Source organism: Hemiscyllium ocellatum, chromosome 4 (assembly GCF_020745735.1).
Source record: "Hemiscyllium ocellatum isolate sHemOce1 chromosome 4, sHemOce1.pat.X.cur, whole genome shotgun sequence".
In the NCBI taxonomy this organism is placed as follows: domain Eukaryota; kingdom Metazoa; phylum Chordata; class Chondrichthyes; order Orectolobiformes; family Hemiscylliidae; genus Hemiscyllium; species Hemiscyllium ocellatum.
The window spans coordinates 78,722,227-78,739,029 of NC_083404.1; the positions used below are offsets into that span (position 1 = coordinate 78,722,227).

The window sequence follows — 16,803 nt, forward strand, 5'->3', positions numbered from 1 at the left end:
ATATGTTTTTGAATATAATTTTTGGTTAAACTTTTAACTGTAGATAAATGGAGCAACTGATTGAGCATCCCTGAAGTAAATATAATTCAAATAAACCTGACACTTTATGACCCTTAAAACTAACTGTGTTTATCTTACAAGGTCAGAGTTGATAGAAGAAACAAACTAAATAATGTATGACACAATTCTAGACATCTCCAAAAAACAAGGTGAGAGATTGGGTCATAGCTCAGTTATAATATAAATTATTTATATTCATTGTAGAATCAACAAATTATATTGAAGGTAAATAATATTTTGTATTTCTACTTGAATTGACCCAAAGGACGTTACCGAGCCAAACAGATTCAGGGTGGAGTTATTTTCTAATAAATCTGTTATGACATCTTATGACGTACCTTTGGAGTAGATAGGACTTGAACCTTGTGTGCCAGAGGTAGAGACACAGCTACTGTACCTTAAGAACCCAGAGTTAATCAACTGGTTCAGCTATTTTACAATGCACCTCTGACACAAGTCTGATGTGAACCAGACCTCCTGGGTTACAGATAGGGACAATACCACTGCAGCATGTTGCCACTCAATTCAGGGTGGATTCTTGTTTAGAAGGTTATTTTGATTAATGTATTGATTTGTGTTGCTGATAGAAGCAGGCAGTTCAGGTTGGGGAACATACAAGCATTATCGAGGCAAAGATTTCACACCACCAGATTTAAACATATTATAGGAGATGTTTGCCAGTTAAGTTTGCACGTCAGCTAAGAAAATACTAAAATCATTGCTCGTCACTTGGAAGGCTCAATCAATTGGATTTCGTGAGAGAAAAGCAACTGGATGATTTGCTCCAACTTGCAGCTGGTGGAAGAAACCTACAAAAATCCTCACGTGGTTTAATACTTTTCAATTTGTAAAACTAGATTAGAAACAGCAATACAGATACTTTTGTAATAGACTGGAAGAAAAAAAAACTTGCATGAATACACAAAGCCACAATTAGGACCTTAGACAACACAGAAAACACTGTAGAAAGTTTGGCAGCATTGGTGGAGAGAGAAGCAGTGAAAACATTTTAAATCTGACAAGACTCGTCTTCAGAACGGGTTTGATGAAGTCATATTGGATTGAAACATTAACTCTTGTCTCTTTCTCCACAGATGCTGCAAAACCTGCTGAGTTTCTCCAGCATGTTTTTGGCTTGTTGCAGATTTCCAGCAACTGCAAGGAATAAAAGTCCACAGTCTTGACTTGAGGTCTTTAAAGACCAGAGGATTTGTTGGTCAAAAACTAATGTAGGCTTCCCATTAAATTAGTGCCTCAAGAAACAGCTGGACTTCTACGAATTCAAGAAATTTTCAGAGGGCTATGCCATGATTTTTGGTTTTGGAGTCTGGATAAGTGAATGAACCTTCAAGATTATACAAGTGAACTCTTGGAAGGGAGTAAAATGTAGAACTGAATTCACAGCACAACATCAGTTATCGTATTAAGTTTGTAGTGCTTACTTTTGTCTTATATACACACAACAAAGACATTTTAAAAAAACATGGAATATTGTGCCAAAGATCTATTAGGATTTCCTCTTTAAACATAATAATGCCTAACAATATTGAATAAAAAGCCAAAAGCAGAAAAAAAGCCCAAAATGCAAATAAGTTTGAAAAACCCTTTTCACTTTGCGACATACTGGTCTACTACTTGGTGATGCTCCAGTCCACTTCTATGATTTTCTAATGTACAACCTGTTAGAAGACATCGCAACATATAGGTTGGCAATTTGTGAAATCAACCTTTGCACTTTGACAAGATTAACAAAACACATGCAAAAAATGTTTTTAATTTGTCCACTTACATAGTGGAATCATACTACGTAATGTTGGCACAGCTAAGAGCCTGTGAAATTTGTCTGCCATCAATCTTTCCAAAAAATGATTATAAAAACTTTACAATGAATGATTTACATGAATTGTTTAAAGGATCTTTGGATGCTTAGTTATTAGTATGACTATGATGATTTTCTTTTAAAAAACAGCTCATATTGTTAAAATTTCATCAGGAGTTTTTATAGAACGTTGTACTTCAAAATGTACAGAGGAATATGCAATTTATAGGTATATTTTTAAGGAATTAAAATTGCATTATACATAGCTAATGGTGGTCATAACAGAGAAATGTTAGCTCAGTCTGCACGGCATGTGTATATAGCTCACAGAAGAATGAATTATTATTGTTACTTTTACCAATCACAATGAATTAATTTGTGTTATCTTGCTCATGAGCTCGTATTTATATAGTTCAGAAGCTTAACATGGAAAAAGTAAACATTCAGGGCTTATTGTAAAAATAAGGGCATTTCCACTACAAAAATTATTTCACATAAAAATGATCTGCTTTGCCCATTTGAATCATAATTTCTAATCATCATATTCCTCATCTCTGCCTTGGATAAAGCACATTTTCATGTCACTTAAATGTCTTGTAAGTTCATAAAAATTTCCATCTTTGGAAAGCAGAAGCACATTGAATTGAAGGGTGCTTTCACAGAGACATCTTCAGTAAGAAATCTTATGTACATTAAGTTCATCAGTGACACTCCTCATTCAGGAAGTATCTCACAATAATATTTGATTGTAGTTCATGACAAAATTTCAGCACTAAAATGAGAAAAGCTACCATATCTGTAAACTCTTGATGTTTTAGTTCAACTCGTCAGTGACTGTTTGGAAAACATGGGACAAGAGAAGAATGAAAGCTGACAACTTTTCTCCTGAGCTGGAAGCATGTTATCGAAACCCATCAAAGGTACGCCATGTTAAATATTTATCTTTAGCAGAGCAGCAACAATTCTTTCAAACTGGATAGAAAGGAGTCTGTCAGTTACTATACTTGGCCTTCCCAACAACAGGCTGGCTTCCAACGTAGAGAGGATCCATGCAAGCAACTTTAGCAGCAAAAAAGGAGTGTATACAATGCAGTACTGCGAAAAGGTTGGAAAATTCCAGCTCCTGCATTAAAAATAAGGAGACACTATTGGTAAAAATGCATAATTGTGATTTCTGATTTTCACATACTTTAACCGTGCCACTGGCAAATCTTTGTCCCCAACTCTCACAATCCCATACATTATAAATTTAACCTTCAAAACAGGTCAGTGGTACTTACGTGGACACACCAATGGATTCCTTCTTTAAGAGAAGATTGGACTTGCATAACATTATCGAGGCCAAACTGCTATTACAATGTTCAGATTCAATGGGATAGTTGTTACAGTTCTCTCACATAATGGGAGGAAGGGCTGGATGAGGATTGACAGTTTTTTTCCTAACTTTCATCCCAGTGCCAGTTGGATAGCTGCTCTGCTTCTCATAAAATGAAAGTATTTTTGCCACTTCTTTTAGTTTAAGATCTTGCCTTTGACAAGACGCATCATAACAGGTTGGTACAAAAGGTGAAGTCACATGGGATAATGAACTGGCAAGTTGGATACAGAACTGGCTTAGTTAAAGGGGACAGAGGGTAGTGGTGGAAGGATGGTTTTCGGAATGGACAGTTGTGGTTTGTACTGTTCTATAGGGATCAGTGCTGAGACTCTACTCTTCATGATCTATATGGATGATTTGGAGGAAAACATGGCGGGTCTAATTAGTAAGTTTGTGAAGAATACACAGATTTGTGGAGTTGCGGATAATGAAGAGGATTGTCAGAAGATACAGCAAGATATAGAGCAGTTGGAGGAATGGGCAGAAAAATGGCAGATGGAGTTTAGTCCAGACAAATGTGAGGTTTGGCATGGTTGAAGGTTAGGTACAGGTCGAAATTATACAGTGAATGACAGAATCCTGTGGAGTACTAATGCGCAGAAGGATTCAGTCCACAGATCACTGAAGGTGGCAGCACACATAGATAAGGTAGTAAAAAAGGCTTATGGCATGTTTGCCTTCAATGGAAGGGGCACTAAGTATAATGATAGGCAAGTAGTGGTACAGCTTTATAGAACTTTAGTTAGGCCACACTTGGAATATTGTACAGTTCTGGTAATTACACTACCAGAAGGATGTGAATGCTTTGGAGAGGATATAGAGATTTACCAGGATGTTGCCTGGTATGAGGGATTTTAGCTAAGAAGAAAAGATGGATAGACTGGGTTTGTTTTCACTGGAATACAGGAGTATGAGGGGCAACCTGAGAGAAGTTTATAAGATTATGAATGGCAATAGACAGAGTGGAAAGTACGAGGCTTTTCCCAGGGTAGAGGGGTTAATTACTAGGGGACACAGCCTAAAGGTGCAGGGGGATGTTTAGAAGAGATGTGCAAGGCATGTTTTTCACACCAATTGCGTAAGTGCCTGGAATGCGCTGCGAGAGGAGGTGGTGGAAGCAGATACCACAGCAGCGTTCAAGAAGCACCTGGATGAATACATGATTAGGAAAGGAATGGAGGGAGGTGGAACCTGTAGTATGAACAGTTTTTGTGTGGAAGGGAAAAAATTGTCCGCATAGGAAGGAGGCTGGTCCTGTGCTGTATTGATCTTTGTTCTTTGATAACCTTAAAAATACACACTGATCCAGGTCTGGCTTATGCCTTCACAGTGATTGCTGACTGATAACTGCATTGTACGTGGAAACTAATAACAATAACAGCAACTTTCATTTATATGGTGTCCTTAGTGTTCAAAACATTCCAATGTACTTTACAGAGTTCTAATTCAACAAAAATGAACTCAAAGCTATGAGAAGAAAACATTAGAAGGCATGATGGTAAGCTTGACTAGAAGTGGGTTCTAAAGAGACAAATGATTCAAAGACGTTTAAGGAGGAAATTCCAGAACAGAGCTGAGGAAGTTACAGGCATGGTCATCAACAGTGAAACAAAATAATTTCAAGATGTGCAAAAAAGGGCAGATATGCAAATATTGACAACACAAATCAGGAATGCAGAACAAGAATTTCAATGTCAGTGTTTTGCCAGATATGTAGGCCATGTGCCTGATTGATTATTTTATCAGTGGTGAATTAAGAAGCCATGACAGTGATTGTCACCCAACTGAAGTCAAGTGAGAAAGCCAAAATGGGGGCTGAAATTGGATGGAGAAGAATACGGTGCCTACATATTGACATACCCTAAGAGGATAGGAACAAACATATTTTCATGCACTGGGGCCAGTGACGCAAGCCTGGTGATCAAACTCTCCAAAACCAGCATCAGAACTAAAGAAGGCAGCTTTTGCTGATGAGGAATTCCTTCAGAAAGGAAGGCCAATTGGAAATCAGAGGTCTTTCTAAACAGGCGTGGTTTAAGTTTTCCATTTTCCGTATATCCTGTGTCACATTTAACTGTGTTACAGCAGTTGAGTGTCTTCCACAAGTACAGGTAGTTTTTCTATAATGTGGTGGTTGTGTCTTGTGCAACCCCATGTTATAGGAAAATCGTGCTTCATAAACAGCACTTAAAGCATTGGCGATGTAATCTCATTATAGCCAAAGCATGTTTTAAAAGTTTGCACTTTAGAAACAGTGTCCCCAATTTGTCAATCATGTTACAATGAATTCAAGTTAATGACATGCGTGTTATAGCAGAATGACCTGTATAATCAAAAGACTTCTCGGACACCACATTATCCTATTGCGAACGCAGCGTTTTCAAAAATAAGAAGGTTCTGTTCTCAGAAGGAATGAAAACTAACCTTCAAATGGAGGTGGGCAAGGGGACAATAGTAATCCAATGTTATAAGTAGTTGTTCCATAATCATTGGCCAAAAGGACTCATACAATTGGTTGAGCTGTGTACCCTTAGAAATAGGGTATCAATAATTTCCTACAAGAGATGGGCGTCCTCATCAGGGCAGCAGTCCTCATCCAGCAGGCCTCAGATGGTCTTCTCCAGATGGAAGATGGTCCAGAGAGGAGAATGACCCAGGGATCAATTCCCGAACATCTCAACTAGAGAGCAGGACTCTGCCTTTAGAACTTTAATGAGACTAACAGCCACAGTAACAGCCTGTTGTCAACTGGTATCAGTGAACCATTCCCAGCTGTCATGGATGAATACTTTTCTTTGTCTAATTAACTAATGTTTAACATATTCAAACTATTACTTATTAACTAACTTTATAACCAGACAATTGTGAAGAATGTTTGATTATCTATATTAGATAATTGTGATCACAAACTGCCAAACTCGGCAGCCTCCACCTTCAGGATGTTGCCTCAGTTTACCTGTCAGTGGTGGGGGCCTAGGGGACACAGTAATGATATTGGCAAATAACCATGCCATTGTAAAGTGGCTATTAATTGACTAACTAACTAGAATAATTAGTTGCCCATTTCTGGACAGTTGAGCTACAGCTATTCCCAAATATATGAATATGTCACGGTGATAGAAAAATGCCCAGTTAACTTGGTTTCTCTCTCTACAGATGCTTCTGAGTTTCTATGTTTAGTTTAGATTCCCAGCAACTGCACAATGAGCTTTTATTTAAGGCATCATTTCCCTCCAAACCCTTTCTGTCACCATTTTATGCACCCTTCTACCCTTCCTGTCCAACTCTAGGAAGCAAGTAAAATTAAACCCTTGGATTGAATGTTTATCTCTGAATGCTTTTAGTGGAATTATGAATGTATAGTTTAGTTTTGGTGATCAAAATATATTGTTAAAAAGCTCCTTTCCTAAAACACATTGGGGACAATTCTCTTATGCAAAGTATTTTTTAAATGTACTTTCTCCATACTAACTTACTGCTGCTGCATATAATTTATTCAATCTGTGTCACACGTCAGTGGCCTGATTTCCAGAAGCCAATCTGAATAGATTTTAGATTAACAGGGCACATGGAAATCCATGTGAACTGCTCTCTGAAGACGTCAATTGCCCATTCTCCAGCTGAATACACAAGCATTGTAATCACTTCACTGGAGGATGCCAAAGTATCTAATTGAATAACACATGTACATTTCAGGTTCATGTTCTCTTGGGAAAGTTCAACTGTTCAGCCGATTTTCTTCAATCAGTTGTGATGTGGACAGTTACCCAGTTTTATTTTCAATTTGATGAAAATATGGCAGTGCCAAAAAAAAATACAAACGCAGCATATTTTAAAAAAATTAACACAGATTTGTCTGGCTCGACACTTGTTTCACACCACATTACCTTTGCTTCAATTTGTTTAGTGTCAATATTCTGGAATAAAAATTTTATCTTGCTTTTTCCATCATCTGAAGAGCCTTTCAGCTGTGAAAATTTATATCTCCAGAGAACAATCTATTAAAAAAAGTATTAAAAAGTCAATGGCAGAGATTTCTGAATGATACAATGCTGACATTTTATTTCACAGTGTATTTTAATTTTTCACGTGAAATATTTGCTTAGTAGAAGGGGTCCTCTACAATCAAACACATAATATGCTAAAATTAGCTTTATTTGACTGGCAGAAATCATGAGAAATCACTGAGATTATCTTCCTCTTTACTCACTCATTTATTAATCAAACTTCAAGTGATAAGCAAATAGAATTCCTGTACACTTTTCTGGAAAATATACTGAATCTCTATTCGACATTGAAAAATTAATTTTTAATTGAGTTCTGACTCTATCTCCACATAACAAATTACTTTGATTCATTATATTCCACTGATTAAGCTTTTTTCAGTTTATACGAAACCATGCTAGAGGTTGGGAGGCCAGGTGACTGAGGTGTCAGTGGGGGAGCACCTTGGGGCCAGCGACCATAATTCTATTCGTTTCAAAATAGTGATGGAAAAGGGTAGACCAGATCTAAAAGTTGAAGTTCTAAATTGGATAAAGGCCCATTTTGACAGTATTAGGCAAGACCTTTCAAAAACTGATTGGAGGCAGATGTTCGCAGGTAAAGGGGCTTCTAAATGGGAAGCCTTCAGAAATGAGATAACAAGAATCCAGAGAAAGTATATTCCTGTCAGGGTGAAAGGGAAGGCTGGTAGGTATTGGGAATGCTGGATGACTAAAGAAATTGAGTGTTTGGTGAAGATAAAGATGGAAACAGGATAGATTGAGTGAATCCTTAGAAGAGTATAAAGAAACTAGGAGTATACTTAAGAGGGAAATCAGGAGGGCAAATGAGGTAGCATTGGCAAGTACAATTAAGAAGAATCCAAAGGATTTTTACAAATATATTAAGAACAAAAGGGTAACTAAGGAGAGAATAGTGCCCTCAAAGATCAGCAAAGCGGCCTTTGTGTGGAGCTACAGAAAATGGGGCAGATACTAAATGAATAGTTTGCATCAGTATTTACTATGGAAAAAGATATGGAAGATATAGACTGTAGGGAAATAGATGGTGACATCTTGCAAAATGTCCAGATTACAGAGGAGGAAGTGTTGGATGCCTTGAAACGGTTAAAGGTAGATAAATCCCCAGAATCTGATCAGGTGTACCCTAGAACCCTGTAGGAAGCTAGGAGAACTGATTGCTGAGCCTCTTGCTGAGATATTTGTATCATCGATAGTCACAGGTGAGGTGCCGGAAGACTGGAGGTTGGCAAACATGGTGCCACTGTTTAAGAAGGGCGTTAAAGACAAGCCAGGGAACTATAAACCGGTGAGCCTAACCTCGGTGGCAGGCAAGTTGTTGGAGGGAATCCTGAGGGACAGGATGTACATGTATTTGGAAAGGCAAGGATTGATTCGGGATAGTCAACATAGCTTTGTGCATGGAAAATCATGTCTCACAAACTTGATTGAGTTTTTTGAAGAAGTAACAAAGAAGATTGAAGAGGGCAGAGTAGTAGATGTGATCTATATGGACTTCAGTAAGGTGTTCGACAAGGTTCCCCATGGGAGTCTGATTAGCAAGGTTAGGTCTCATGGAATACAGGGAGAACTAGCCATTTGGATACAGAACTAGTTCAAAGGTAGAAGACGGAGGATGGTGGTGGAGGGTTGTTTTTCAGACTGGAGGCCTGTGACCAGTGGAGTACCACAAGGATCGGTGCTGGGCCCTCTACTTTTTGTCGTTTATATAAATTATTTGGATGTGAGCATAAGAGGTACAGTTAGTAAGTTTGCAGACGACACCAAAATTGAAGGTGTAGTGGACAGTGAAGAGGGTTATCTCTGATTACAACAGGATCTTGACCAGATGGGCCAATGGGCTGAAAAGTGGCAGATGCAATTTAATTCAGATAAATGTGAGGTGCTGCATTTTGGGAAAGCAAATCTTAGCAGGACTTATACACATAATGGTAATGTCCTAGGGAGTGTTGCTGAACAAAGAAACCTTAGAGTGCAGGTTCATAGCTCCTTGAAAGTGAAGCCACAGGTACAAAGGATAGTACCTGTGTTTCGTATGCTTTCCTTTATTGGTCAGAGTATTGAGTACAGGAGTTGGGAGGTCATGTTGCGGCTGTACAGGACATTGGGTAGACCACTGTTGGAATATTGCGTGCAATTCTGGTCTCCTTCCTATCAGAAAGATGTTGTGAAACCTGAAAGGGTTCAGAAAAGATTTACAAGGATGTTGCCAGGGTTGGAGGATCTGAGCTACAGGGAGAGGCTGAGCAGACTGGGACTGTTTTTCCTGGAGCGTCAGAGACTGATGGGGGACCTTACAGAGGTTTACAAAATTATGAGGGGCATAGATAGGATAAATAGACAAAGTCTTTTCCCTGGGGTAGGGGAGTCCAGAACTAAAGGGCATAGGTTTAGGGTGAGAGGGGAAAGATATAAAAGAGACCTAACGGGCAACGTTTTTACGCAGAGGGTGGTACATGTATGGAATGAGCTGCCGCAGGGTGTAGTGGAGGCTGGTACAATTGCAGGATTTTAAAGCCATTTGGATGGGTGTATGAATAGGAAGGGTTTGGAGGGCTATGGGCCAGGTGCTGGCAGGTCGGACTAGACTGGGTTGGGATATCTAGTCGGCATGGATAGGTTTAACCAAAAGGGTCTGTTTCCATGCTGCACATCTCTATGACTGTTTCATTCCACGATAGTCACTAATAATGAAACGTCAACACTGAGAAGAAAAAGTATTTTTAAGATAATTTGGAAAGTAATCTCATCAAATTCAGAGGTAAAATAAAACACAGTATTAGAATTGTTATTATGTGTAAGAGGCCTTCAGCTCTCCAATGAGTATTGTGAGTTTCTGCCATTCACCTGCCTATTTTCCATGTCATTTGCATATTGCTTCTATTCAAATAACCATCCAAAGCCTACTTGAAAGACTCATTGACTCAATGATATATCCGGGTAGTGCATTACAAACCTGAACTACTGATTGTGTGAAATTGCAGAGCACATGTCATATTTGCAAATTGTTTTAAGTCTGTACCCTCTGCCTTTTATGTGAGGGAACAGTTCCTCGCTTTCTAATCTATCCAGATCACCCACGATTTTGAAAACTTCTATCAGAGATTGTCTCCACCTTCTTTTGTCCAAGAACAATTCCTTTTTCTCTAATCTATTCTTACAACTGAAGTTTACATCCATGGAACCATTTATTTGTAAATCTTTTCTGCATGCTCTGCAATGTGATCATATTCTTCCTAAAGCTTGAAACACAGAACTATATGCAATTCTCTAGCTGAGATCAATCTCCTTGCTCATCATTGTAAGCCGAGATTACCTTGTTTAACTACTCTCTCTAACCTGTCACCTTTAGCAATTTATGCACATGTACACCCAGGTCCCTCTGCTCCTGACCTCCATTAGAATTGTACCCCGATTTTGTATTGTCTGCTCTGTTCTTCCCAACACTTTTCCACACTGAAATTCATTTGTCTCCTGTTTGCCCATTCCACCAACTTGTCTATTATCCTTCTGGAGTTCCCCTTCAAATCACTCAATATCCAGACTTGGAAATATATCACCATTCCTTCAGTGTTGTTGGGTCAAAATCCTGTAACTCCCTCACTAACAGTTCTGTGGATTTATCTAAAGCACATGGATTTCAGCGGTTTAAGAAAATAGCTCACTACTACTTTCTCAAGGACAATTAGGAATGGACAATAAATGTTGGCCAACCACCAAGGTCCATGTCTCAAGAGCGAATTCAAAAATATTGTTCACCTCACAGTTAATAATGCCTCCAAGTTTTGCATTATCAAGAAGTATTGAAATTGTCCCCTGCATAACAAGATCAAAATCATGAATATATAATAAAAATGAAAGGTTTCCTTGGGCAACTCCATGACAAACCTTTCCCCACACTGAGAAATATCCATCAATCACTATTGTCTATTTACTATTACATAGTGAACTTTGTATCCATATTGCTACTTATTATTTTATTCCATGAAGTGCTCTTACAAGCATGTTGCTTGACATGGTATTTAATGGCTTTTGATAGTCCATGTACATATCAACAGCATTGCCACCCATCAACTACTTCTGTTACATCTTCAAAAGAATCTCCAGCAACTGAGTCAAACACGGTTTCCCCTTTAGCAATCAATACTGAATCTTTCTACTCAACTCACCTTTTTCCCAGGTGACTTCTAATTCTATCTTGAATTTTTTTTAAGAAGCTTCCTCGTGACTTCAGTTAAATGGATTGATCTACAAGTTCTGTGCTTATCTTTTAATCCTTTTGAATTAGACTATAATGTCTTCAATTCTCCTGCCCTCTGGCACCTCCCCTAAATCAGGCAGATTCTAGCCAATGCCCCTGTAATTTTCATGCTTACTTCTTTCAGTTTCCCTTTTTGTATCTCTTCTGGTCTCAGTCCCTTTTCTCTTTACAAGTATTGGTAGCCTTTGCAACACTTCTTATTGATTTTGAAGCCTTCTAGAGACAAATACTTTCCCCTCTGCATGCATAGCCTTGGGAGCATCTATCTCCTTGGGAAAGATATTAAAAATTATTTAGTTAATATGTCAGCCATGCCTCTTGTCTCCTTGTGTATATCCCATTTTGGTCTCCAATCAGCTCTGCTCCTCTATTTATCACCTTTTACTATGGATGAGCCTGCAAAAGACTTTATGCCGATTGCCAGCCTTTTCTCATAATTCATCTTCACTTCTCTAATATTGTTTCTCATCTCTTTTCATTCCCCTTGGTTCTCAATTGTATTATTTACCTGATGTTTGTCATAAATATATTTTGTCTTCTTCTTCTTAATTTCTATGTCCTCTGTTATCCATCAAACTCTGAATTTGCTTGTTCCATCTATCTCTTTTAATGGAATATACTCTGTTGATACCTAAACTATTGCCTCTTTGAAAGTAGCTCATTGCTCAATTATTGAAACATAGAAAATAGGAAGAGGAGCCTTCCGTACCTACTCCACCTTTCAATATGAGCTTGGCTGATCATCCTACTCAGTACCATAATCTCACATTCACTCCACCCTTTGATCCCTTTAGTCCTAAAAACTATATCTGTCTCCTTTTTGGAAACATTCAATGCTTTAGCCTCAACTGTGAAGAAATTTCTCCTCATCTCATTTTTCCTACTTGTCTTTCATTTTAGTATGTAATCAGGTTTGGTTCTTATCCCAATGAAGTCAGCACTGGCCTGGGCAGTATTAATAAACTGCCCAATTAATACCCTCATCCTAAATCTAACTATACAATGATTATTGTGTCCTAACTGATCTCCCACTGACACTCTACTTGCTTCAACTCATTTGCAGTCATACTGCATCCTTTCTAGTTGTACTGGATAAATATTGGCATAGGGTATTTTCCTGTAAACAATGTAAGATCATTTGCCTCTCTCCACTCTTAATGCTAGCACAATCCAAGTTTACATTAAGGTTTCCAAATTTAACCACTCTATAAAGGTGGCATGTCTCTGTAATTTCCCTGCAGACTTGTTCCTCTACTGCTTTCCTATGGTGATGTCTACACACTACACCATGCAATGTAATTGCGACATTTTTAGCTGTAGCCAGATTGATTCCGTTTTTGAACCCTTGGGTATACTCTCTTTCTCCATCACTGCAACACACTCCTGAACCAATACAACCAAGCCTCATTCTTCTGTTCCTTTCCTATTTTTTCTGAACACCTTGTACCCAGGGTATGTAACACACAGTTCTCCCTTCCTTGAGTCAGGAATCATTACTATCGCAACATCATGTTTATCTCTAACAATCTGTGCTGGTCTCTGCTCAATCGTACAATATATTATTTACATAGATGTATACTAAACCTGATTTAGAATTCATTACTTTCTACTTTACTCTGGCGTAAACTACATTTCTATTCACTATAATAGTCCTATCCATCTCTCCAGGTGTTCCCCTCTAATATACTCTCTTGGTTTCCACAACACTGCTGACTTAGATTAAAGTCCTTGCAACAACACTAGCAAAACATCCTGTAAAGAACTTAGTCCCAGTGTTCCAGGAATCTCAAGTCCAACTTCCTGCATTATCTTTCAAGCCAAGCATTCATCCGCCTATCTTCCTATTTCTCTTATTACATTTCCTGCGCATTGCACCAGTAATAATCCAGAGATAACTACACTTGAGATCTTGTTTGCTAATTTTCTGCCTACCTCCTTATATTCTTATTGCAGGTCCACATTCCCCTTCCTACATAAACATGTCCAGATGTTTTTCCTCCGGTTCCCATAGCATTAATTTTTTTTCTGTAACATATGTTACTGGCAAAAATAAATGCAAACAAATATCTGTGTCATACTAAATAGGTAATTTTTATATATTTCACCAGCAATTACAAACATATTTAATGGTTTAGAATGAGAAATTTGGCAAGAGTGATTTGCTTGTATGTCATATCTTTAATATAGCAAAATGCATCAGAGAGGAATTATCAAGCCGTTTGACAGCAAGAAATTCCGGGGAAGGTGACCAAAAGTTTTGATTAAAGCCATAGGCTTGAAGAAGTGCCCTTGAGGAGCTAAACAAGAGAAGCTGGGGAGCAAACACCACAGCTTCAAAACCCAGCTGGTGAAGCCTTGGCCATTCATGCTAGGGGATTTAATATTGGAAATTTTTAAGAGGCTAGAATTGGAGAAGCAAAGATGACCTGGAGCCTTGTAGGGCTGGGGGAGATTACAAAGATAGCAAAAGGTGAGGCCAGAGCAGGACTGAAAACAAGGATGAACATTTTAAATTTACACTGTCAGACCAATGGTCAATCAGGTCAACAAGTAAAAAGTGAATTATTTTTCACATTAATCAATGTAGTTTGCACAACTTCATTTTTAATTCACTCATGGGATGTGAGCAACGTAGAAAGTGCAGCATTATTGTTGATCCCTAACCACTGCTGAAAAGGTGAGTTGCATTCTTGAACTGCTGCAGCATTTTGATCCAGCAACAGGGAAGGAGCGGCAATATTATTTCCAACGCATTATGGAGGGTGCAGCTAACATTCCCTCTTAGCTGTGTGGCTGACAATCACTCCAAGGTTCCAAGTGTGGTGATCAGTGTCAGCATAACCAATCGTGGCACTGACATCTGATTTCAGAAGTTGCTGCTACATACAAATCTCGAAGTCTGCATAGCTGGAATAAAAATTATAGGGGATTCTGTTTGCAACCTTTCAGAACATCAGTTTAGTTCATTAGTAGTGTTCTTCTGTCACAATAAATTGTATGAATAAGCCCACCGCTCCTGCATGTGATCACATTCCCTAAGTTGAAACTTTGCAATGCAGAGGGAGTGCTGTAATGTGGGAGATGACTTCACAGGAAATGTTCAGCTGAGGCCACACTTGCTTCAAGATTCTATGTGAAGGACAGAAGATTTTCTTATTACACTGACCTCAAATGCACTATGCATCAAACAAGATAAATCATTTGTATGTACAATGTATTTTTGTACTTTCCGCTTCAAACTTGGCTAATCCACATGGATATGTAACAGTAAAGAATGCAGCTTCAACAGCAATTCACTAATTTTGATGCTATTTTGGAATTTCCAATGACATTAAGATACTGTGAGCGAGCAAGTTCTTTCTACTTTCTTTATACACACAAGAAGGGAAGTCGGGAGAATAGAAAAGAGCAAGTGATAAGAGTCTCAATAGTTAGAGGAATGAACAAGAGATTCTGTGGTCGCGAACGATATTCCCAGAAAGGATGTTGCCTCCCAGGTGGCAGGGTCCAGGATGTCTTTGATCAAGTCGACAAGATTCTGAAAGGGGAGGGTGATCAGTCAGACATCATGGTACACATTGGCATCAATGAAATAGCTTGGAAAAAGGATGAGGATCTAAAAAGTGATTTCAAGGAGTTAGGTTGGAAGTTAATACGCAGGATGAACAGAGAGTAATCTCTGGATTACCACCAGTGCCATGTGTTAGTGAGGCGAGGAACAGGGAGCGAATGCAGCTAAACACAGGGCTGGTGCAGGAGGGATGGCTTCAGATACATAAATCATTGGAGTACCTTTTGGGACAAGTGGAACTATACATGAAGGACAGGTTGAAGGGGGGGCACCAATGTCCTGGGTGAGAGGTTTGTGAGAGCACTTTGGGAGGGTTTAAACTAGTTTGGCAGGGAGATATGAACGAAAGCGACAGATCAGAAGTTAGCTGTTGAACAGGCAGAAATGGAATGCAGAGAGCTTGTCAGGAAGGATTCACAGTTGATAGGGAAAAGGAATGGGTTAAAGTGGGCCTGTTTCAATGCAAGGAGTATCAGGAAGAAGAGTGATGAACTTAGAGCATGGATCCATACTTGGAACGACAATGTTGTGGCCATAACGAAGACATAGATTTCATAGGGGCGGGAATGGTTGCTGGATATTCCAGCGTTTAAATACTTTAAAAAGAAAGGTGGCGGGGGTGGGGGGGGCGGTGGGGGGGGGGGGGGGGGGGTAGCACTGTCAACTTGAGACTGCATCACAGCTGCAGAAAAATAGGTTGTGAGGAGGGTTTGTCTACTGAGTCAGCATGGGTGGAAGTCAGTAACAGGAAATGCTCAGTCACTTTATTGGATGTTTTCTATACACCCTCCCAATAGCATCAGAGAGATGGAAGCACAGATTGGACAGCAGATCTAGGAAAGGTTCAGATATAACAGATGTTCTGGGTGACTTCAACTTCCCCAATATTGATTGGAAATTCTTTAGTGCAGATGGTCAGGATGAAGCCGATTTTTTGTCAGGTGAATCCAGGAAGGAGTCCTGATTCAGTGTGTTGGTAGGCCAACTGGGGTGAGGCCATTTTGGATTTGGTGCTAGGCAATGAGCCAGGCCAGGTATCAGATCTCTCGGTGGGAGAGCATTTTGATGACATTGACCTCAACTGTCTCACTTTTACCATAGCCACGAGGACACCTCCTCCTACCGCCCCTCGACCATGACCACACCCCCATCACCAAACCATCATCTCCCAGACCATACAGAACCTCATCACCTCAGGAGATCTCCTACCTACAGCTTCCAAACTCATAGTCCGGGAACCCCGCACTACGCGGTTCTACCTCCTTCCCAAGATTCACAAGCCTGATCACCCTGGCTGACCCATTGTCTCAGCATGCTCCTGCCCCACTGAACTCATCTCTACCTACCTCGACACTGTCCTATCCCCCTAGTCCAGGACCTCCCCACATATGTTTGAGACACCACCCATGGCCTCCACCTCCTCTAAGACTTCCGTTTCCCCGGCCCCCAACGCCTCATCTTCAACACGGATATCCAGTCTGTCTACACCTCCATCAACTATGACCAGGGCCTCCAAACCCTCTGTTTCTTCCTCTCCGGACGTCCCCAATAGTACCCTTCCACCGACACTCTCACGCGTTTGGCCGAACTGGTCCTCACCCTTAATAATTTCTCCTTCAAATCCTCCCATTTCCTCCACACCAAAGGTGTAGCCATGGCCACAGCTATGCCTGTCTCTTTGTTGGCTAT

At 39.6% G+C, this 16,803-nt stretch overlaps 1 protein-coding gene across 1 annotated transcript in view; it reads right to left on the minus strand.

Annotated features, from left to right (window-relative positions):
- Positions 1 to 2,838: 2,838 nt before the first annotated feature.
- sntg1 (syntrophin, gamma 1) overlaps positions 2,839 to 16,803 on the minus strand; it is a 555,024-nt gene continuing 541,059 nt past the window's right edge. The window contains exons 17-18 of the mRNA XM_060824345.1: positions 7,145 to 7,255; positions 2,839 to 3,002 (exon numbers count right to left, since the gene is read on the minus strand). Coding sequence (XP_060680328.1) covers positions 2,871 to 3,002; positions 7,145 to 7,255 — 243 coding nt within the window. The 3' untranslated portion in view covers positions 2,839 to 2,870. The remainder of the gene's footprint in view (positions 3,003 to 7,144; positions 7,256 to 16,803) is intronic.